This window comes from Chiloscyllium punctatum, chromosome 15, assembly GCF_047496795.1.
Source record: "Chiloscyllium punctatum isolate Juve2018m chromosome 15, sChiPun1.3, whole genome shotgun sequence".
Taxonomy (NCBI): Eukaryota; Metazoa; Chordata; class Chondrichthyes; order Orectolobiformes; family Hemiscylliidae; genus Chiloscyllium; species Chiloscyllium punctatum.
In genome coordinates, this window is record NC_092753.1 from 74,417,013 (window position 1) to 74,441,318 (window position 24,306).

General features: G+C 38.6%; 1 protein-coding gene and 1 long non-coding RNA gene across 3 annotated transcripts in view; one reads left to right on the forward strand and one right to left on the reverse strand.

The window, feature by feature from the left end:
* Positions 1 to 778: 778 nt before the first annotated feature.
* Positions 779 to 17,810, reverse strand: LOC140486403 (uncharacterized). Its single transcript, XR_011962559.1, has 3 exons — positions 17,633 to 17,810; positions 13,850 to 14,150; positions 779 to 3,423 (listed from the first exon to the last, which is right to left on the reverse strand). It is a non-coding gene; the product is annotated as an uncharacterized lncRNA (long non-coding RNA).
* epha3 (eph receptor A3) overlaps positions 13,979 to 24,306 on the forward strand; it is a 244,619-nt gene continuing 234,291 nt past the window's right edge. For both annotated transcript variants that reach the window (XM_072585485.1, XM_072585486.1), the window contains exon 1: positions 13,979 to 14,162. In XM_072585485.1, the coding sequence (XP_072441586.1) occupies positions 13,979 to 14,162 (184 nt within the window). The remainder of the gene's footprint in view (positions 14,163 to 24,306) is intronic.

Genomic DNA, 24,306 nt, shown 5'->3' on the forward strand with positions numbered 1-24,306 from the left:
TTCATTGTACAGTCAAGAACATTTCAGTTCCCTCTGAGCTTTATTAAAATCATGAAAATTCTACAGTATGGCTGCATGATCTACACAAGTGAAAATGAAAGAGCCAAAGGGGAAAGGATAAGTCCTATGTAACCTGGAAGAACATAAGGAGCTGTACCCTTGAATAGTTCATAAACCCAACTGAAGACAATGCTACTGACATTACAACAGCCTCGAATGGTAGCTTTAGGAAAATGGTATGGATGAAGGTACTTCCAATCCATTAGCAGCAATCTGCTTCTCTCTCTTTTTCTCTTCTGTTTTTCTCATTTCATGGCATCTGTTAGCAAAGTGCTCCATGCAAATTTTCAAGGGTTCTTTAGAAATGGAGGAAATGTTGACAAGAGAAAGATGACAAAGACAGATGATAGAATTCTGGAGGATAGTGGCATAGCAGCAATAAGTCTTGCTACTGTTAGATTGAAGGGGTCCATGCTGTAAGTAATTCAGAATGTTGAGACCTAGGGTTGTAAAAGGTTGCGTTAGCGTATACATCAAGGTCACAGACAGACTGGAAAATAAAGATTTTGTAGTCAATGCTCTGCCATTGGAAGCTAATGGAGTTCAAAATGGACAAAAGTGAAAATTGATCCATTCTAATTGATTTGTGAGGGGAATCTCAATTTTTTCTTACTTTAAAACAGTCATTTAAATTGATTTATTGTGAAATATAATAATCAGTGACTATCCTCCTATTTGAAGATGCCATCTACTTAGAGTTGCAATCTTCTGCCAGGAGTTTTCTTGTGGCTTAGCAGGTTGACCTACAACTCACAAATCTTTGAGAATAGATGCAGCATGTCTCATTAAAAAATTGCTAGATTTGATTCCTTTCCCTCTTTGTGATCAGTTTATCTCACGTTCTGGACTAGGCCCGACCACTCAAAACATTCTTCAGCAGGCAACCACAGACGATAACTTTGTGATTAGTTTCGGTAAGTTTACCTGGAGTAAGATAGCGAGTTTGACTACTAGATTTTCAAACAGACAAACATTTATTCAAAACGTTACGCAATGAAACACAAAGAACAGAATAAAAAATCCCTACAGAACTCAGACTATCCAACTAAACTTAATTATGCTGTTCCAAATATACACAACTGTTCCAATAAGCAAACACCCTTTGAAAACTTGTATAAATGGAATACATGCTCACAGGTTAGAGAACATAGAACATAGAACAATACAGCACAGAACAGGCCCTTCAGCCCTTGATGTTGCGCCGACCTATGAACTATTCTCAGCTCGTCCCCCTACATTATCCCAAAATAATCCATGTGCTTATCTAAGGATTGCTAAATCTCGCTAATGTGGCTGAGTTGACTACCTTAGCTGGTAGGGCATTCCATGCACTTACCACACTCTGCATAAAGAAACTGCCTCTGACTTCTGTCTTAAATCTATCACCCCTCAATTTGCAGTTATGCCCCCTCGTACAAGCTTATGTCATCATCCTCGGTAAAAGACTTTCACTGTCTACCCTATCTAATCCTCTGATCATCCTGTATGTCTCTAGCAAATCCCCTCTTAGCCTTCTTCTTTCCAATGAGAACAGACCCAAGTCTCTCTGCCTTTCCTCATAAGACCTTCCCTCCAGACAAGGCAACATCTTGGTAAATCTCCTCTGCACCTTTTCCAATGCTTCCACATCCTTCCCAAAATATGGGGACTAGAACTGTACACAATATTCCAAGTATGGCCACACCAGCATTTTGTATAGTTGCAGCATGATATTGCGGCTCCAGAACTCAATCCCTCTACGAATGAAACCTAACACACCATATGCCTTCTTAACAGCACTATCCACCTCGGTGGCAACTTTCAGGGATCTATGTACATGGACTCCAAGATCCCTCTGCACATCCACACTACCAAGAATCTTTCCTTGACCCCGTACTCTGCCTTCCTGTTATTCTTCCCAAAGCACATCACCTCACATTTAGCTGCATTGAACTCCATTTGCCACCTCTCAGCCCAATTCTGCAGTTTATCCAAGTCCCTCTGCAACCTGTAACATTCTTCCAAACTATCCACTACTCCACTGACTTTAATGTCGTAAGTGAGGTTGAAGATGAAGGGCAGAAAGGAGAGAGAGTTTCCACACAGCTCCCTGTTGAACTTCCTAGTTCAAGACTGAACTAAAACTGCTCAGCCCAGCTAAAGAGCTGATCACTCCTCTTTCATTATACAGGTCACTTCTAAAACATGACCACTTTGGCCTGAAGTCTCATCTGTTTGCAGATAAACAAAAGACCTCTCTAGATCCTTTTCATCTCGGTCCCAAACCAAACTGATCAGAGTCCTGCCCATTTATTAACCCTCTGAAAAACATTAAGGACAGTTTCCTTGAGACAAGGAAATGTTTTTAGAAAAAAAGGGACTAGCTTTTATGACGCTAATCATTATGACATTGCCATTCAGTGTGTAGTGAAGCTTGACAGACAGTTTTTCACCATTCTGTATGATTGCTCGCAAGTTTCTCCCACTTACTTAAGACTCATAGGAGACCTTTGGAATGTCTTTCATGTGATTTCTTTGTCTTTGCGTTGAAGGTTAATCTTTTGAGAATTGATGGAACAGAACCTAATGAGTTTCTTTCAGCCATGAATAAATAGTGGTCAGTGTATTAAGTTGATTTTGCAGGAACTTTCCTAAATGCTTTTGGATGTGGCTCCAAGAAATACTTGTTCAACAGTTCACCCATTGCCTGTGGAAGATTTAGCAGAAGCATTGCTGATGGAATTTCTCTAATATTCTTATGTGGCATTGATACAAACTAAATGCTACACATTTCAGATACCACTGCAGAACCAAAGGGTGGTGCTTTCAACTGTTGTGTACACTAAAACTGTTGTCGACTTACTGAGATTTTTGATCTCCAACACTTGCTGCCGTTGTTTGTAAAAGAATAAAATGGGAGAGTTGATTCAGCATTGGATCTCATCATCATTGATGGTCATTAGAGAGGCTTACCTTCTGAGGTTCAGGAATTGCTCGACATATTCCAAAGCCCCTTCATTTACGGGAGGCGGAATGTTTGGCTGGCAAGGCATGGGTTGACATGAGTTTTATTTTGCCATCATTGCAAGAAATTTCTTGTAGTCAGAGGAGAAAAGATCATGCATGGCTTGTAAATCTACTGCAAAGCCATCAATAACATTCCAGTCATCCAAGAGACGGTAGATCTATGGTGGTCAGTTTCGTTTTGACATGGAGGTGGCTCAGGTTAAAGTGGTTCCCACCTCGATATTATTTGATATTGACATCAAGATGGCAGTTGATCTTTGAAGAATTGAATTGCTCCCATTAGTATATTGTAAATAGTCCGTGGGCTGTAGCTCCTGAAATGTATTACTTGTTGGCTGCTTCAAAGTTTCAGAAAATCTGTTGTCAAAGAAATAATGCAGATATTAATAAATCACCGTAGCACTTCAGACTTTGAATTGTTAGGAAGGAACTCCGATCCAATTTATCTGATGTCTGAATTTTTTAAAATGTAGAACTTGCAATAACTCTTGTTAAACCAAAACCAGAAGTGCTCACATACGCAGTAAATCCATTAGTAAGTTAATTTCCATGAGGGAAAGGTCGCATAAGGAGTCATAGAGTCACAGCACTGAAACAGACCCCTCGGTCCAACTTATCTCTGCTGACCAGATGTCCTAAAATAATCTAGTCCCATTTGCCAGCACTTGGGCCATATCCCTCTGAACTCTTTCTATTCATATACCCATCCAGATGCCTTTCAAATATTGCAATTGTACCAGCCTCCACCACTTCCTCTGGCAACTCATTCCAAACACGCACCACCCTCTGCGTGAGAATATTGCCCCTCAGATCCCTTTTAAATCTTTCCCCTCTCACCCTAAACCTATTGCCTCTACTTCTGGACTCCCCACCCCAGGGAGGAGACTTCATCTATTTATCCTATCCATACCCCTCATGATTTTACAAATCTCCATAAGGTCACCCCTTAGCCTCTGACCCTTAGCTTCACGGAAAACAGCCCTCTCCCTATAACTAAAATCCTCCAACCCTGGCAACATCCTTGCAAATATTTTCTGAACCCTTTCAAGTTTCACAACATCCTTCCTTAATTAGTAACTTAAAATGTTAGGCCTATTGCAAGTAAAGATTTCATGCTATCTATTAGGATGAACTCTTGAACAAGTGGTGATGAATTGGTAATTTCATTGGATGACCATTTTAGTAACATAGGGAATACTTTCGGCTTAAATCCCTTCATGGTTGATGTCGAATCTAAATTCACTTTAAAAATCTGGTACTAAAAGCAAGTTTTATAATGGCAACCTGGAACAAATCCTCAATTGCTGTTAAAATAAAATCCCATCTGTAATATTAATATCATTGCATAAAGAAAATCTGACTTTTTCTGATCTGGCTTAAATATAATACAACAACGATGCTCAACTACCCTCTGGAATGAGCAAGTAAACCATTGTATCATATTAATGGATGGGCAATAAATGCTGGCCAAGCCTGTGACATCCAAATCCCAAAGAAGAATAAAAAACTCTTCCCACAAATTATGGACCCCCATTCATTAAGGTGCAAGAGACTGAGCTTGGATGTGGGAGTAGGCCATTCAGCCCTTCAAGCCTGCTCTGCCATTCAACATGAATATTGCTGATCCTCTATCTTAATGCCATATTCTTGCTTTCTTTACATACTTCTTAGGTATTAAAGTCATGAAAAGGTATCAATCTTAATCATCTTTATTACTTTTAAAAGTAAACTTGGCTGCATTTGCTGAAGCATGCTTCAGCCAGGTACCTGAATACTACAACTGGTTCTCTCATTTGCAATATACCCAAATGTTTCATTCAAATCTGCCATCATAATTGCTTCTCTAAAAGCCTATTCTTGACAACTCTGTCCTTTGAAAATAATAATCCCACTTCAAATTTCCCTTTCATATCCAGCATCCTCAAACATGTTGCTTCCCCCGAAATCAATGCCCATTGTTCTTGCCACACCATTTGTGAATCTACACAATATATTTCTGCCACTATAACCTTGCTCACAAATGTTATTCTCTATGATTGTGCCCATTATGCACTATCCTCCTTGTGCTTGTTAACCAATCTGCAGTATTGGATAAAGTTAACTGCATTACCCTTTTCCAAATCTCCTTTCTGTTGGCCAGCTGAGTAAGATTGTCCTTGTCTGATTCCACCTTCACTTATCCAATTGGAACCAAAATATTTCCTGCCAAGGCTTCTCTTTTCATTGCCACAGTTACCTCCAGAATCCCTGAGGCATATGTCAACTTCTTGAAATAAAATATCTTTTATTTTAAACCTATCATATCCACTATCAACTTCAACAACAATTTGAAAATGGCCCAAAACCTCTAAGTTCAGTGAATGGGTTTGAACAATACCTAAAAGTTAAATTGGAATGGGAAGACCAAGTTAATTGTTTCAAGAGAGATTGAATCAGTTTGATTCTGTAAACATTTCTTAATTATTTTTGAACTTGCATATAGAATCTAAAGCCGAAAATGATTTTGAATCAAGCAAACTGGTCTCCTGATTGAACTGACAGAACATATCCGAGATACATTGGTCCAATAAGGAGGTATTGTGAAGGGCACAACCTTTACAGAGAAAGGACTTGCAATTCTGGTCTCCTTTCTATCAGAAAGATGTTGTGAAACTTGAAAGGGTTCAGAAAAGATTTACAAGGATGTTGCCAGGGTTGGAGGATATGAACGATAGGGAGAGGTTGAATAGGCTCGGGCTGTTTTCCCTGGAGCGTCGGAGGCTAAGGAGTGACCTTATAGAGATTTACAAAATTATGAGGGGCATGGATAGGGTAAATAGGCAAAGTCCTTTCCCTGGAGTCGGGGAGTCTAGAACTAGAGGGCATAGGTTTAGGGAGAGAGGAGAAAGGTATAAAAGAGACCTAAGGGGCAACTTTTCCACGCAGAGGGTGGTACTTGTATGGAATGAGCTGTCAGAGGAAGTGGTGAAAGCTGGTACAATTGCAACATTTAAGAGGCATTTGGATGGGTGTCTGAATAGGAAGGATTTGGAGGGCTATGAGCCGGGTGCTGGCAGGTGGGACTAGATTGGGTTGGGATATCTGGTCAGCATGGACAGGTTGGACTGAAGGGTCTGTTTCCATGCTGTACATCTCTATTTATAACGAATAACTACTGAGTCTTTTATCTGAGTAAGAATTATACTCAACAAGCCATGAGTGTTACTCAATAGAATACTTCCAGCATTTTTCATTCACTGTTAATAACTTTACCTCCAGGGTCAGATATAACCCAAATTAACTGAAAGGCAAAACTCCAACAAGTAAATTCTTTACACCCCAATTTCCAAAGAACAATATTTACTAGATAGCTAATATATGAGTTCAAAGCAACACATGAAAACCCTCTAACAGGAACTACAATTTTAGCATTTGGAAGATTATAATTTTTAAGCCAGACAAGTTAAAGGAGAAAATATATCTCAAACCAGAGAATGCTGAAAACAGTCATTAGATCAAATAACATTTATGGAGAGGATTTTGTTGTTGTTTTTTTTGGCTAAGTCAGCATTATGTCAAGGTTTTTGGAGAGTTGATTATTGTATTCTTTAGCAAGTTCTCACCATATCCTATCTAAGTTTCTGCATTAAATACTGACCATCCCTATGGCATCTCTCACATTCACTTCAGGCTCCATATTACCACATGCCATTCCCAAACAACACTTAATAGATATCCCAGAATTCCCTGGCATTCTTTGTGTCTGCACCAGCTTCAAAATCTTATTGTGAAACTGTGTAAGCAAAGTCACTCATTATGGAGCTGCCTTGTACAGTTGCACTGGAAATAGCAGACAGATGTCCCATTCTGCAGCCAGGGACCAGGAGATCCTATTGAATGGGATGCAGATGTGGGACTTACTCTTCTCCTTGGACCATGAGTGGAGGCCATGACATTGGACTACAGCAGGCTGGTCCAAGTGAGGTTAAAGCAGTCTCAGCCATCGGGAGGAATGTCCAGCAATGTAGAAAGAAGGTCATTGATCTGCTCGGCTACTGTGACACCATCATCTCTCCAGTGCCCCACATTCACTCTATTTCTGCTTCTGTGCACACATCCCACAAAGGCTCATGCACTATCACTCTCACGCACACTACAACATCTCCCCTTACTTGCTCTCACCCACCCCCAACAGTAATAAATCTGCATTCCTCCTGTGCTGCCTATTCACTTGGTTGCCATCTGGACCAAAAGTAACTGCTGTGCCATCCACTTTCATCTCCCCAAATACCTGTGTCTCTCTCATTTCAGGATGAAAGCAGTCCACAATAGGGCAGAAAGACAATATAGGTATACAGCTGCCTGACATTCAGCTTCTTAACCCTTACATGGAGAGTATCTAGACTCTGATCACCCTCTGTGTCTGACCGACTGTGTCAAAGACCCGGAGTGCTATGGGGTTGCCCTTGACTTACAGCCATAGAATTGTACAGTATGGAAACAGACCCTTTGGCCCAATTCATCCATGCCATCTACATATCCCAAATTAATCTAGTCCCATTTGCCAGCATTTTGCCAATATCCCTCTAAACCCTTCCTACTCATATACGCAATGACTGAAGCATATTGAAAACTAAGAGACATGTTGTTCCTTCATGTCTGTAATAAATTGAAATGCAAGACAAATGAAATGAGCCTGAATGCTGGTTGAAGGGGACAAAATGCAAAAAGGCAAGGCAATTCTAGACAGGCTTAGAGTGAGAATCCAAGTAGGCTTGGGGTGAGTGACCACTCTGAAAATGAGCAAAGAACATGATAATATAGCCTGGTCAAATCCATGAACTGGTAAATGTCCTTGCAGTAGCATTACAATGATAGTTGACTGTGCAGCATTGAAGTTTAAAGGATGCTTATGGGTTATGGGTTATTAGACATTGACACATTATGGATGTCAGTGTCTGGGGATATGGAGTGCATTTGGCTGGAGGCCATGGAGTATGCCCTGACATGTTAGCAATCTCCAACATGAAGATTGTTCAGAGCAAGCAGCGAGCTGAACTTCCCACATACCCGCTCTTATTTTCATATGGAATTTTCTAGATATCGAGCTTGTTTGGTGAGTGTAGCAAAATGGGAAACTGATTAAAAGGTTAAAAAGGCATTTAAGAAGTAACAATCTCCCTTAATTGATAACTCCCTGATGCCTAGCACAAAATTTGTCATGCCACTTATGAAAAACATAAAGATGGCACACGTTGCTCCCAAGTAATGAGGTGGACCTCGATTAGACTTCTCGATCTGATTCTGTTACTTGTCATGCCATATCCCACATTGTTCAGACCCCAATAACATTCCACCAAGCAATAACTTTTCAGATGGATATCCGCCCTTCATCAGAACTTATTTGAAAGTCTGCTTCTTGAAGTTATTCAATTTAAATATTATTCTTTCGGTGCCTACCACAGATAGTCACCTATTTAAAACTCAATAGATTAATGTCTCTTTTAAAATGGTGAAAACAAATTATTAAGAATTTGCTAAATATTTATATGCATGTGCCTCACAACATTATTTTATTGTCAGATCTGTTTAGACTGCCACATTAACATTTTGATGTAGAATTGAACAGGACCTGAGAATCAAGCTCACAATACTCTTGACATTATTGTCATAGTTTAAAGTTTGTTTCAAAAACATTTGGGCAAGACAGCATGGAAAGCTCAAATTTAAAATGAAAAGAAATAATAAGCAAGTTATGGTTTTGATGAATTAGATTCCAATGCTATGCATAAAAACAGAATCTGAAAGAAAATCTTCACTTGTTCATTTAATGCAATAACACAATTATTCAAATAAACATTGTCAACAATTCAAAACAGATGTTATGTTATTCATATACAATTTATATTTCTGACAGATAATTGTGGTGAGGAAAGGAAAGCTTTTACATTAAAAATATTACAATAGTACTTATATGTAATGAAATATTAACAAACATTAGACAAAACAAAGAACGTCCCTTGCTTTTATCAAATGAGTTTGTTCTGTGGAAAAATTGTGAATAAAGAACAATATCAGGTTACAATAAAGAAAGAGTTAGAGACCTGAATTCCTCCTGTTGAAATGTTCCATCAAAAGATTTCTTTAAAATGTAGAGTTTCTTGACTGAAATGGGACAATTATTTTCAAACTGTCCTTTAGCGATTGGTATATTAGGGAACCTATTGCAATATATAGTTACGAAAATGTTAAAAGATTAAACCAGCGGACAAGAAAAGTTGTTTTCTGCTCACAGTTTTTTATACTTATAAGTTTTCCACCATTTTCTTGAATATCAGTGGCAGATGCAATATTCCCCCCCCTTCCATCCATTCCAACTGATGTTGCTTAATATATAAAGTAGCTTCATTTCTGAAAACCAAACAGAGACAATTTCTAATAAAAAAATTTGCAGAACCAGATTTTCTTGGTGCTTTTATCTTGGTGGTGTTTAAACATTAAGTATTTGCTAACAGGTCTGATACAGCTATCCAGCAATTTCTGAGTGCCCATATGCTTATATTACAATACTATTTCACATCAGGATGCAAGCACACAGAAGGACATAATGAACTATGCAAGCCTTATGAATTCCTAATGAAGGGCTTTAGCCCAAAACATCGATGCTCCTGCTCCTTCCATGCTGCCTGACCTGCTGCGCTTTTCCAGCACCACACTCTTGACATGTAAGCCCTTATGTTTAATGATGACATCTGGGGCCTAGGCTACTCTTCCTCCAGCTGAAGGATAATCTTCAAAAAAAAAAGTATTTTACTTTATGTGAAAGAGAGAACATCAAATGTGCAAATGGGATAAAACTATAAGACATAGGAGCAGAAATTATGGCATTCGGCCCATTGAGTTTGCTCTGCCATTCAATCATGGCTGAAAATGGGGAAATGGGGTTGAAAAACCTTTCTCCCTTTAACCTTTGATCCCTTTAGCAATCAACAACTTATCTATCTCTGTTTTAAGTATACTCAATGTCCTGGCCTCCACAGCCTTCTGTGGCAATGAATTCCACAGAACCACCACTCTCTGGCTAAAGAAGTTTCTCCTTATCTCTGTTCCAAAGGTCTTCCCTTTGCTCTAAGGCTATACCCTTGGGTCCTCGTCTCTCCTGCTAATGGAAACCTTTTCTCAATGTCCACCATGTCAATCAGATCCCCCTCATCCTTCAAAACACCATTGAGTACAGTCCCAGAGTCCCTAAGCATTCTTCATATGTTAAACCTTTTATATCTGGGATCATTCTCGTGAACCTCCTCGGAATCGTCTCCAGAGCCAGTACATCTTTCCTGAGTATGGGGCCCAAAATTGCTCACAATTTGTTTGTCATATAGAAAACTTAAGAGATAGCAACATCATGAGAAACAAAGTAACAGAGACTGTATGCACAAAATGCAAACTTGCATTTAAATATCAGACTTCAAACATGCCATGATTTTGATTGTGGCGAACAAAAGCAGTTTAGAGAAGGTGGTGAAGGGTGAAGCAATGCGAGGTATTACTTCCCAATAAACGTAACTGAAATGTAAAATTGCATATTGTCTCAACAGCCCTCTAATTTCACATTTGTACTGAAAAATAAAATCTGTATATCTTGTCAATCCCATGTTAATTTTATTCTGTAATGATCAGAATACTATTTTTAAGGCTTCTTAATTCATTATTTTATTATTTCTGTAACAGAATATATTAAAACACAAAAGGTGGGAAAACAATATAAACAATTGTAAATGAGGCTTACTTTATAAAAGGTGAGTTTAAACCAGAGTGGTGCTGGAAAGGCACAGCAGGTCAGGCAGCATCCGAGAAGCAGGAAAATCGACGTTTCGGGCAAAAGCCCTTCATCAAACGAACGATCAGTCCTCAGCAAAGGCCTTACCTTTATCCCCTTCCATCCACACATCAATGAATTTAATATGCATCATGACATCCGTCGATTTACCCTGCTCCTCGGATGCTGCCTGACCTGCTGTGCTTTTCCAGCACCACTCTGATCTAAACTCTGGTTTTCAGCATCTGCAGTCCTCACTTTTGCCTTTATAAAAGGTGAGTCTAGCCGCAGATTCATAGCATGCATTCAATTTTTCATTAAATTCAAGCCTTTGTTTAGTCATTTTTCCACAAGAGACAATTTTTTGATTGTCTATTGTCACGTAGAGTTTAATTTAATACAAATTTTAACATTTCAACATCTAGATAGCTTTATTTCAATTAAACTGTTCAAATTTTGGCACTGTAAATGTTTGAAATGTCATTATTTAAAAGGAACAAAATTCAACATTCCAAAGTTGGGCACTGCATTTACAGAAAACATATGAAGTTTGCAAATTTTGAGAGTTGACTGGAGTATTATCAGTACCAGGGGAGGAAAAAGCAATTCACTATGACCTTTAGAATGAGAGCCAAAAGGAGGAGAAAGGGTAGTGTGATCCTGGAGTACTGGCTAATTTTAGCTGAGAAAAGTGATCCCAATATGCTTGATGGGGTCCAGTCAGATTTGGTGATAATGGGTTGCTTGCTCAGACGTGTATTCTTCTAGACCCTTTGGGAGCAAGGATGTGAAAAGGTGCAGGGTAGTATAGTGGGGAAAAGGTTACAACTGAAATGTCTCATACTTTTACTTGGAAAAAGGTTTAACAATACGTTCCTGCAAATAAACATTATAACATTCAGATATGACACTCTATTCAAAAGCAAGCTCAAATGCAACAGGTCCATTGCAACAAACAAAAGGTTCCATGTGGAATACATGACACTCTCAAAAATAAGAACAGGCAAAGTTCCAAAACAAAATGTTGTTATTGACATCCATTATATTTGGGCTGTTTAAAAGATACTCTAATCATTTGTTGGTACTCTCTTTTAATATATTCTTACAAAAATCTACTTCCTTAAGACTGATTTATTTTAATTATTGATAAAATGTTACAAAATGCCTGTACTTCTGCATTTCAGACAGAATTTTTTCCAGAAGAGCTAAAATTGTTTAAATGTATTTTAACTTGTTGTAGTACAATATATGTAGCATGCCATTATTTCTGATGTGATTAACTAAGGCTTTGGTCAATTTATTCTATCTGGTATTGTGATGGATTGAAGAATAGAGAAACATCCAGTATCAATTAAATGAGTTTAACTTTGCAATATCAGAGTGGATCATTCACCATGGTCATATAGGAATTATACCTAACTTTATCATTAAATCATGAATATTGTTTTTGAATTTCAACTTTTAATATTGTTGCTTTTGGGTTCCCATATACATGTTTCAAATAGAATCATCCACAGAATGTTTGTTTTGTGATTTTTAAAAAATCTTGTTGCTTTCAGAATTTAGGATTTGTCAGTCAGTCTCTATATCTTCACTATATATATATTCATAATTATTGTTAGCCAGTAGCTTAACTTTGCATTAACATGATTCTAATGAATGTTTTAGTGTTTAATGCTGAATAGAGGATGCTGAGCTGATTAAAGCACCAAGTGCAGCAAAATGCTTTAATCAGCTTCAGATTCCAATTTCAGTATGACAAGCCTAACCATTAATTATTACTTTGAGAAGATGGATCGGGGAAAAGGAAATGAGACACAATGGTGTAAATTTAAGACTGACTATACCACCATTTCCTAAACTCCTAAGAATGCATGTTTGCATCCTCAATGCAATAGACAACATATTGATTGATCGTAATGACTTATCTACAGATGTCAGATAGCAATATTCAGCAGAGCAAATCAAAATTAAAAAGTAATAAGATGGACATTGATAAATATGAATAACTTGGATTCTTAAAAGATAACAAGTAAATAGTAATAATGTTTTGGAAGTACAAAGTTTATACGGAGCTTTCATCTAGTGAATTGAATGTAAAAGTATTCCATGATACTATTCAAGGAAGAATAAGGAATTGTTCCATTATTTTAGCAAATACTTATTTTTCAACCAACATAACCAAGAAAATAAATAGACTTGTTATTGATTCTGGAATCTTGCTTTGAGCAAAATGACTGTTACATTTGCTTACATAAGTCGAAGTTTTTTAAAAAAATCATTCACAGAATGTGGGCATCGCTGGTTCCACAGCATGTATTGCTCATCCTAATTATCTGGGGGTAATTAAGAGTCAGTCAGTCACATTGTTGTAGATTTGTAGTCACATGTAGGCCAAACCAGATAAGGATGACAGATCTCCTTCCCTAAAGGACATTAATGAACCATATATTTAATGAAAATCAACAGTGATTACATGGGTCACCACTGGGACAATATTTTTTTTAATTCCAGTTTTACCTGAATTTAAATTTCACCATCTAGCATGGTGGGATTCAAGCCTATGTCCCCACAGCATTAACGTGGGATCCAGTGACATATATCACTACACCATAGCACCTTTTTGAAGAAAGTGGATCATGTGCTCATCTGCACCCATTGAGAGCAAAGATGCAAGGGTGAAGGGTGCAGGGTGGCAGAGTGAGATAACCAAACTACATTTGGAGAGATTCATAGTTTACTCGAAAATAAAGTGTTTAACAGTATGTTCGCTGAATAGAATTTGTTGTAAATAAACATTCTGGCTTACACTATCGTGTACTGAAGACACCACTTCCATCCCCAACACGCATCAGTAACAAAAACTTTCTTTGTAATTACATTAAATATTAACAAAGAAAAATCAAGGTGAAAGGCTTAGGGATGGTTAAATTACGACGGCGGAAAAAAAAAGCCTGTTTCCACTGAACTTGTAAATATCCTCACCAGATGGTTTGCGATTAATGTATGTGTGGGCTCTAGGACCCAGTCGCGGCCCTCTGCTGGCAGTAGAAAGGCAGTGCTGACTCCTCCTTATCTGTAGTGTCAAACTTGACATCACCCTGAAAGCTGTGCATGGTAACTTCCACAGCGATCACAGCTCCCTCAGATCATTGCTGGCATGCTTCACAGAGATATGCTCCACTCACAACCGATCACAGCTCCAAAATGGCCTTGGGTTTCCAAATCCGCATTCTCTCTCTGATCCTCTGCTGTGTTATCTGCGTGGCACAATCGATTGGGCATTCTGCAAATGAAGGTAAGAATTAAAAAGAGATCTGAACATTATTCCTCACTGAAGTATTAGAGACGGTCTAGCACACACCGAGTGGGTGGTACTGTACGGCAAGAGGCTGAGCTGCATTCATCTTTTAAGGTGGTCAAGGGCACAATTTAGCAACCTTAATTAATCAAACCGAGCCCATTCCACAATTTCAGCTACGGCTCTCATAATGTTATCGCTGCGATATTTAAACGCTACCATCAGTACTAAAACAACAGTAAATAAATCAATTGGAGGGTCAGGGTTAAAATGAGAAAGTTCAAGTCATATGAGTTTGTATAGTTAGCAAAGCAGGAATAAAGGGAATTATTTAAAATCAAGCTTTTCTCGCCTCTGTTACTATGAGAATTCAGACATGGCCCGGTAAGTTGATCGATCCACACAGGAGTTATAATGACAGCCACATCTAATAAAGGCGCGTAGGAAAAGAAGAAGTCTCAGCTATGTTTAAGAGCTGAGTCAGTAAGTACTGTTTGGAACGTGTTTATATTGTGAAGCCCATTCTCACACGACAGATTAAATGGCCCTTCATCCTTCACCGATTCACTTTTTCCAAGTATTCGTAAATAAAGGCACGATCAGAGCAAGTTTTCCAATTCTGCACCGTTGTTTCTCTGAATGAAGGTACCGTCCGGAAATGTAAAAAGCAGCAGAGATCAGTTGGGGAGAAACGTGTACACCTGGTCCGCTGCTCAGTTTACCGAGCTTACTCGCTTGAAACTGCCGTTTGTTATTCAGGAGTCCTATAAAATGAATTGGCCAGTCAGGCTGAGATGAGATCCTGAAATCCTCGGTGCATCATTGACACTTCAAAAAAAACTTAAACCTTTTCTTGTAAATTAATTAAAATCCCTTTACTAGTCTGCGTAGGTCGAGAGTTTGAAATGACTTTATTATCTAAAGTGCAAACTACCTAAGGAATGGTGAAGTCGGTATAGAAATAAAGTATTTCTCAGACCTGCGTAGTTTGCATCGCATATAATAAGTGTTTAAACTCACCTTATAAAATACACATACAGACAGTTGTACGACTACAGCCCAATTCATCTTCACAGTTTATTTACTTGAACAAACCCCCGACGATTAAAAAAAAGGTTTAGAGGATAGGTCTTAAACTCAAACAACAATTAAGTTTTAACTCAGACAGATTTACCTTTAGGTAGTGACTGAAAGAGTTATAGAGATGGGCTGCGTGGAGACAGGCGTGTTTAAATATAACTTTGTGAAACTGGATGGCAAACTCGGCAAATTGTGATTGAAAGAAAGGGGAAATAATTTGACGGAAAGGCAATGTCATTCCTAATACCAGTTTATTAGATAAAACCAAAATGTAAAGTACAAGGTGAGCACATGGGTATATTTTCACGATACTGAAATTACTTTGATAACGAATGAGTATTATGGAGAAATTTTTTTTCATAGTTGATAAAAGTTGCCAGAGCTGATAGTCAAAGTGACGATGCGAGTAAATAAAATGAATTGCTCCAAGATCAAGTCAGTTTTCTATTTTGTTAAATGAACATGAATGAAACTGCTCACTGATGCTGTTCGGGAAATGTTAGATGCATGCGTCAAATCTTATGGCCACCACTTAAACGTTTGATTAGAAATTCCACGTTTAATTTCCTTTCTGACAATTTATGGAAACTTGCTGACTATAGCCGATCCGCTGAAGGTTCCGTGTGGTTTACCTGCACGAGTGCTACAGGGTTTTGTGTGCATAAAGTTTTACTTTTAATTCCCTGTATTCAAGGAGAAAGTGAGGACTGCAGATGCTGGAGTATCAGAGCTGAAAATGTGTTGCTGGAAAAGCGCAGCAGGTCAGGCAGCATCCAAGGAACAGGAGAATCGACGTTTCGGGCATCAGCCCTTCTTCAGGAAATCGTCGATTCTCCTGTTCCTTGGATGCTGCCTGACTTGCTGCGCTTTTCCAGCAACACATTTTCAGCTCATTCCCTGTATTCAAGCAGGTTTTAAATGCACATTTATGCACATTTGGGTGAGGACTTGTTGGGCCGAAGGGCCTGTTTCCACACTGTAGGGAACCTAATCTAATCTAATCTACTCTACAGCATCTATTTCATCTTCGGTTTGGTGGTTCATTTTGGACTTTGGCTTTTACAGCAATGGAAACTTCCATATACGGCGGCCTGCTTTGTTGTGTTTATTTTGTAGCATTATCGAGTAAAATCAGCGAATAGATCCCGCCGGGAAGTAGTTATTCAATTAGTTGAAATCTGACCAGTGTGGGTCACTGCAGAGCTTTCCTGAGGAAAAGGAGAGGAATCTGGGCATCGAGGGGAGCAAACTTGTTCACTTTCAAAGATTAAAACAAGGTGACTTTATTGCGGCTTTTTTTTTTCTGTCCAGTTTGAAACGAAGGTCGAAGTATTAATCTGACTCAGGTTAAATAAATAAAGTTGGTGGAGACTGGGGAACAAAGCAAAATTATAGCGCCGAAAACAACATGCACACAAATGCACCGGTCAGCTCAGGGGTTAAGGTCTCAATATGAAGTTTTAAACTGAAACATTTTGTTTCAAAACTGTTTCATACCGCACACACTCACTCAACATTATGTTAAGAAATTAAAACTCCCTTTGCTGCAATTTTGATGTCCTGAACGTTTATATAAATCATTCCTGCGATAGAATGAATCAAACTCTTCCATTGTTTGCATTCAATGGAACAGTGAGCAGGAATGGTCAGACACCCAGCTAGTTGTTCCACGCCGCTGCAGCAAGCACCTTTATTTTAAAGGCAGTCAACATGTTCCCCATTTTAAAAGCTTGGCAGGACACCATTCAATCAGGATTCGGATCTTATAAAATGGTTGGGAACTTGTTTCTCATGGGCCGGGAGTTTTCGCAGTGACCCCATCTGCAACACACTCTTAGAAAACTCCAAAAACGATCAGCAGCACCTTTTAAAGACAACTTCGTCAACGTGATGTTCGGTCAGCCAGTGTTACGATAACAAGATTGAAACTTTTTTTTGCCAGTTCCCCCGTTTAAAATATCACGATTTCCTGTTTGAACATTGCACGAATATTACTTGATGTGTGAATGAGAGAGAAAGGGACACTCTGTTTCTGCCTATTTCCAAATCAATCGTTTAATTTTGCAATGTGGGGTCCACATGTAGAGGCGGTCAGCTGCCCCCCTCTCTCTCTCTCAGTGTTGGATCCAGTACTCGGTTTGCAGCTTAATTTTAACTTGCTTCGAGCAAGACATCTGTCACTTTCCATTGGGCCAATTTAGTGGCTGTAAACAACAGAAACTGGATGAGGAGATGGGGCGATTCCTTCGGCTGAGGAAGCAATTGAATTGTTTTGGACCAAGCTGAATGAGGCAGCGCCGAGGGGGGGTGGGGGTGTGGTGGGTGTCGGAGCCTTCAGAAGCCGACACTTCCCAATCGCGTTTCGGCCTCCGCCGGCCCTGTGTTACCTTTTTGTTGGTGGGATTCGTGTTCCCACAGAGATGAGCGGACGGTTTACTCAGTTAGAGTGGCCGCCGTGTGGGTAAAGTAGGCGGCGAGTTTTGTGCTGGGCCGGTGGTTATTCTAATTCTGGGGAGGAAATCTCCGATAGAACTCCGATCTCACGCCTTCCCTACGGTCGGGGAAACTGACCTGGGAGGGTCCTCTTTGCCCGTTGGTCTGAAGAAAGCGATAAATCCGCGCGCGTGTGTTTTAATATAAGGCTCGGGTTTAGTTCTAACGTCTGAGCTGGTCGTGCTGATCAAAGCACTGTTTAAACAGCCTCACACACTGCAAGAGGCAGACGCAACAGACATTTAAATGCTAAGTGGATGCAAGAGCAATATAATCGACAAAGCGGCGACTGTGAGAGTTTTGTGTGTGTGTGTGAGAGAGAGAGGGGGGTTTCCTGTGTTGGCTGGAATACTGCAGCGTATCGGAGCTGACAGCCCTCTGTGAAAGGGGATGGTCATAACTCTGGAGAATACAGCCCAGGAGGACAGAGGGAGGAGAGAGACACCAGGGAGCAATAGGCGAGACGTGGAGTGTCTCCAACCCCGCTTCCAACATCATGTTCGTGGAAGGACAAATGCATAGCGACCTTGTTGACCTTTACACACAATCCTCTGAATGTTGTCGGCACCTTTCATGTTCTGCAACAATGTCAGAGAGGTCTTAATTGACGTTTCGTTCCTAGTGAGTTTCTACTCGATTCTCCCTGTGACACTCAAACCCGTTTTATTTTAGCCTCCAAGCTTTTTTTCTCCATTTACTGTGTATACGCCGGCATGACTTATTAAACAGATTACTCTCTCTACAGAGAAACAAAATGAAAATGTGCCTGTAGAAATGGTAATCATCTTATTTTGAAATGGAATGTTCAGTTTAGTGGAGTATGAAGATATCTTTTCAGCTGGATACAAAGAATCCAACTGATCACTGAAGATTAACAGAGTCGAGACGCCGAGAATCCCCATTATTGAGATTACTCGGGTAACTGCAGCTCTCTTTCCATTGCCATTTCCAAATGAGAACTATAGAATTCGGGTTTCTTTACCATGCATTAACAACGAATAGCAACGACACTTTGTCGGTTAATGGGCCACGAGACCATTTCGAGAAATGGAATAAAAATCCACACCGTTTCAACTACCCCTTTACTTGTTACTTTTTTCAAACAATAAAAGATTTTCGCTAAGTTTTCCTTTGAAAGTTTGTTTCATACAGCTAACTTGAACCCAGTGTTTACTATTGTTAGGATAGCAATGGCAATCATTCGAAATGAGAGACCAATCATTTGTACAGCTATAACTCATGCTAACTGATGTGTATATGCTCACAGTCTATTAGTGTGTGCAGAATGCAGTGCTGATATCTGTCAGGACTCGTAAAAAAATATCTAAGTGCCGATTGTAGTCTTAAGGGCGTTCATTGGTGTGAAAATCAGCAAGATGCGTGCCAAGGCAAAATTCAAACACCAATTAATTAGTCTGAAATATTGGAATCCACTGTTTCTGGCTACGATCTGGCCTCAAGTTAAAGCTTTCATTGCTGACCGAATTCTCCCCGCAACCCCCTCACGTTGCAATTTAATTCAGCTTTTCTTTGGAGATGATAATATTTCTCCACAATAATTTATTAGTAAATTATCTCTGAGTATTTTTGGTATTAAATCTGTATAGTGGACATTTCCGCTGCAAAGTCTGGTTTTTAAAGTTGACAAGTTTCAAGGGGAGGTGAATGCATCTTCCAAATACATTCGCGCTTTAAAATGTATTCCACTCTATCAATTTAAAGTGTACCAACATAAAACGTTACAGGCACTTAGAGGGTACGTTGACTGGATAAAACAATGATGGAATGTGGATGTTTTGACTCAAATGCCCTTTTGTGAATCGCACACAGGGATATCATTGTGCCAGCATATAACTGCAACAATACATTTTTTTAAAAGTTAATTAAAACGAGAAGAGCCCCTAAACTGTTGAATTATTCTGTATTGCTGTGGACGTTGCATTTGTTCTGTAGTCTGAACATTTCTAGTGGCTATGGAGTTGAATGGAGAATTTCACAGCAAGTGTTTCCTGAGCAAAGCTGCAGGAAAATTCACCACAAAAATAATCAAATCTTTCCCAATAAAACAATAATGCAATAATGGCTATGGGCTGCTCTTGAAAGGTGATTGATCTGTTAAAAGTAACATGATTGTGCTTTTCCTGATAGCGAGTTTAGATAGGGTGACTGAGCAATGCAGATAGAAACCCCTTGGGTATTTGAACCAATGGTCAGGGAGCTATAATTGGTCTGGTTTGATACATAATTTTGGCCTGTTTGAGTGTACAAGCTGCCACTTTTGAATGCAATCTAATGACTCTGACTGCAAGTATATTTCTGTGGACATTGTATACAAGTTCAGAATTGGTGGTAATTCTGATGCTTTGATAGTCCAACACCCTCCTGGTACTTACTGAAAAATGGTCCCATTGCTGAAATCCTAAATGGTGACCTATGCCCATCAAACCCTACTATATAAATCAAACCCTTAAAAATGTAAGGGAAGAAAGGTTCCAAACATGTAAGAGCAAATCCAATGCCATCGGTGGAAGTAATTAATTTTGCAATAATTAGACTTCAATTTTCTTTGTGGCTAATGGGAATTGAGATGCAATTGTAATGGTTAATCTGTAATGTGTGGAGGATATTACTTTTTAAATTTGGAAATAATTGCAATCATCATGTTGCTATTGTATACGGATCTCAAAAAAATTGAAATGTGAAAAGGTCAATTGTTTTTCCCTTTCTGTTTCTCAAGGAAATTTGTGATTAGTTCAATCCTGGAATTTCAAATAATTTCAAATAAAGAATAGCACATTTAAATGAACAGATCACAACATAAAATGTAGCCAATGTGATCACTAAAATTTCAAGCCCATAGTTATTGAGCTTTATTATACCGGTACGTTATAGATTTTTTTTCCACCACCTAAATGGAACATTATTTAATTGAACACCAATCCTTTTTGTGGATTGCAGCTTTCACTGAGATCATCACTTTGGGTACTGAACCATTTTGAGGAGCAGTCTTTGTTCATGTGATTGGAGAAATCTCTGACTAATGGAGAATGGGCATCACGCAGCAACAAATTCAGTCCAACTAATTCTATCCCAAACCAATTTGGTCAACTCAATCCAACTGAAGACAGCCAGGGACAGAAAGCAGAGTACAATAAACTCAGTCACATGGTCTGTCCATATTGGAGAAATGATAAAAATGCAAAGGATAAGCCATCACCTTATTTAAGAAATCATACCATCTGCACAATAAATCCTCTTCTCTACTAAGGCTCACTGAATACACATTTCGATAATGGAAATATAAATAGGCAGAAATATAGTTTAAAAGAAGTTATATGTGGATTATTTTTGAGATTTATTTTGCAATTCTGAATTGTGTTCATTTATATTTCAGACATAACATACTTTGGCCAATCAAAGTTATACCTGACAATGATGTTATCTATTTGTCATTTATCTTTTTTTTGTAACTACCACAGTCCAAGGGACAGAAGCATATGAATACTTTTCAAGTTAGATCTCCAGTTTCACAATATGTTGCTATTTGCCACTTCTGTAAGTGGTTAAGATAGTGCTCATTAACTGCAAAGAAAGGCACTATTCGCATATGTGACTAATTATTTATCAATCATGACCAAAATTATGGCACAATGCCCATTCTGGACTATGGCCACTTAGTAAATAGAATATTGCAGCAAAATATGCAGCCATAACACAAATCCTTTATTTGCAAAGCTGCTATCATTATTCATTCATGCCTACAGTACTAGTGAGTTCTGTCCTTTAATCACTTGTGAAAAATGCAACCCATGCACATATACACTAGTACTGTTGAGATAACCTATATTTCATGCAGAGATTGAAATGAGTGAAGAGATTGTCAGAAGGGGAGAGCTGAGTGCCAGCTAGATAATTAAGAGCTGATAGAGCTGGAGATTAGTAATGGCAGCTGTGGACTAGGTGATTGATGGCTGTAGTAACCACAGCATTAACACTTTGTTAAAGTAGAGCCAGCTCAATCCTATCACTTCGCACTCATTGACTGCATACTGCGTTATTGTCTCTCATGTGCACAAGTTGTTCTGACATTGTCTGTGGATGAATTATGCCACATATACACTATAGATTCTGACGAATGATATTCAAGGTGTAATAACTGCAGTCAACACTCACAGGATCAAGGCTAGAAACAGGATTAAGCAACGCTTTGAGCCTCTTCCAACATTAATAGACAAATTGGAAGAAAGTCATGAAGTGATGTTTCAGTGTGAAGTTGGGGTAAATCAGTTGCAGGCATACTTTCCTTCAGGTTTTGTGCTAATGTTACACAAAAACTTTCCAAGACGTTTATCATATTCAATTTGTGGTGCACATGCAGTGTACTGCTGAAGCATTGTGTTCCAGAAAGTGGTACAAAAGCAATTTCAAGTAATATCACACCTGATACTCAAATAGTTTCTGTCTCTTGCATTATATTTCCATCAAAGTTGTAAATTTGCTTCCAGTGGCAACTGTTGAGTGATCTGAAGTCTTTGCTGCAAAAAGGCACACTTTGTACAACAGATTGCAAGAACTGACAGCAAACTTGAGCAACAGATTTGTAAGAAAGAAACCTTTCCTTTCAGGCGACGCAACTTTCTCAACATCAGGCTAAGTATTTTGAAAATTGTAATATGAAATTTTCTGTGAATGATTTGGATGGGATATACCTAACTTGGGAACCAGGGTATGCCATTTCACCTATCTAGTAAACTTGGTTGATCTGAGTGCTATTAGTACTTCCCATCCACCAGTATTGTCAGGAGTGAGCTTTGCAGATTACCATTATCGTTGAGTTTTGTTCTCCCTTAGATAATAGCTTTCCGTGCCTCGAGTGATGCTTGGACATTGTAATTCTGTCTCTAGAGGCAGTATTATAATAAGGAATATAAAATTCATTACTGTGCAAATTTGGAGCAGAGAATGACTATATCTGTTGACTCTGCTCATTGTTCAGTGCTTCACCTGGGCTGTGAGATCCCTTGATTGCATCAAGTGCTTGAAAGTGAAATTGAGGTTTGCACCATGTAAGTCATACCAAAGTGTGAATTTATCGTGTGATGAAATTTGTGCTATATTGTTAGCATGTTTTATTTCATGGCTTCTTGTAATTCAATAACATTTCTACGATGTGCATTTAGCTGATTGTAGGACATTTTAAAGGTACTCTAATGTCCTGCCAGCTGTTTGAGCTGGCTAAGCATCTCTGGCAGATTGCAGAAGCATCTTATCAGCTTGTCAGAAGTGACAGTGCCCAAAAAAGGCACTTGCAACATGAGTACTAAGTGGTGCGTGTTCAATTGCCTTTTTGAAAAGTCAACATGCAGTAATAATGCCTTCATGGTCGACTCTAATATATATTTAACCTTGCATTAGTGCAATTAGGATAATAGACAACAAAGGGGGCTGTAACCATTACAGATACTACATTCCTGCACCTTCGAACATCATTCTCCTTCGAAACATAGATTTTTTTTGCAAGATAAGGAGAAACCATTTTAGTTATTTAGTTTTACATTAAGCAGAGGAGGTTAAATACAGATTTCATGGTACAGGAGCAAAATATTAAATATCTGAAACACAATTTGTCCTTCAAATTCAAATGTTAATTCACAAAAAAAAAAGCAGAATTGGGAAAAAGAATTCAAATTATGGCTGACAGAGTTAGTTGCAAACATCAACACTACTTTAGAAATGATGGTTTCCGGAACCTTTCTGTAACCTCATTGGTATCAAGCTTCTTTTATAACTCCCTAGAGTGGTGGTTCTCTTCTATCCATACTTCTGCCTATCCTTTCTGTAATTATACACTCTCAATTGTGGTCAATTCAATGGTAATTTAACCTTCAGATACCTCTTGTATCTTGATCTTTTTATGATCGTATTTCAAAAAGCCATGTGAAATATTGTTTTGTGTGAGGAATGTTATGGAAGTGTAAGTTGTTTCTGTTGTATAGGTTGGAAATGATCTTGTTTTATTTGTTAACACTGGACAGTAACCTATCTAAAAGCCAGGAGGCTGAAATATAATAGGATACCCAGAGTTTTATGGGTTAGAGAACAATCCATCAACACATAAACACTTCCTCCACTCAATTATTTCTCTATTATTATAACTTGCACTCGGTTGGCTTTTCCACATGCTGCCAGGAAGGAAGGTCACTTGATGCTCAAATAAAACAAAGTCGCATATTGTTATGTCAAAACTGATTGCAACATAACTGAACTGAACTCTGTGATTAATTTTCATGTACTTTCATTATTCACAAGTACATATCTTTGCAAGACTCTTATCCATCTGCATGATCACACCTTTCAGGAATAAGTAAAATGCTTCATATACAATAACCTGGGGAGATGATAGCCTAAAGTTATTATTAGCTCGACTATTAATCCAGCAAATTCAGGTAATGTCCTGGGACTTGGGTTCAAATCCTGCCATGAGGAATGGTGAAATTTGAATTAAATAACAAATCTGAAACTAAGAGTCTAATTATAACCATGAACTGTTTTCAATTGCAGGGAAAAT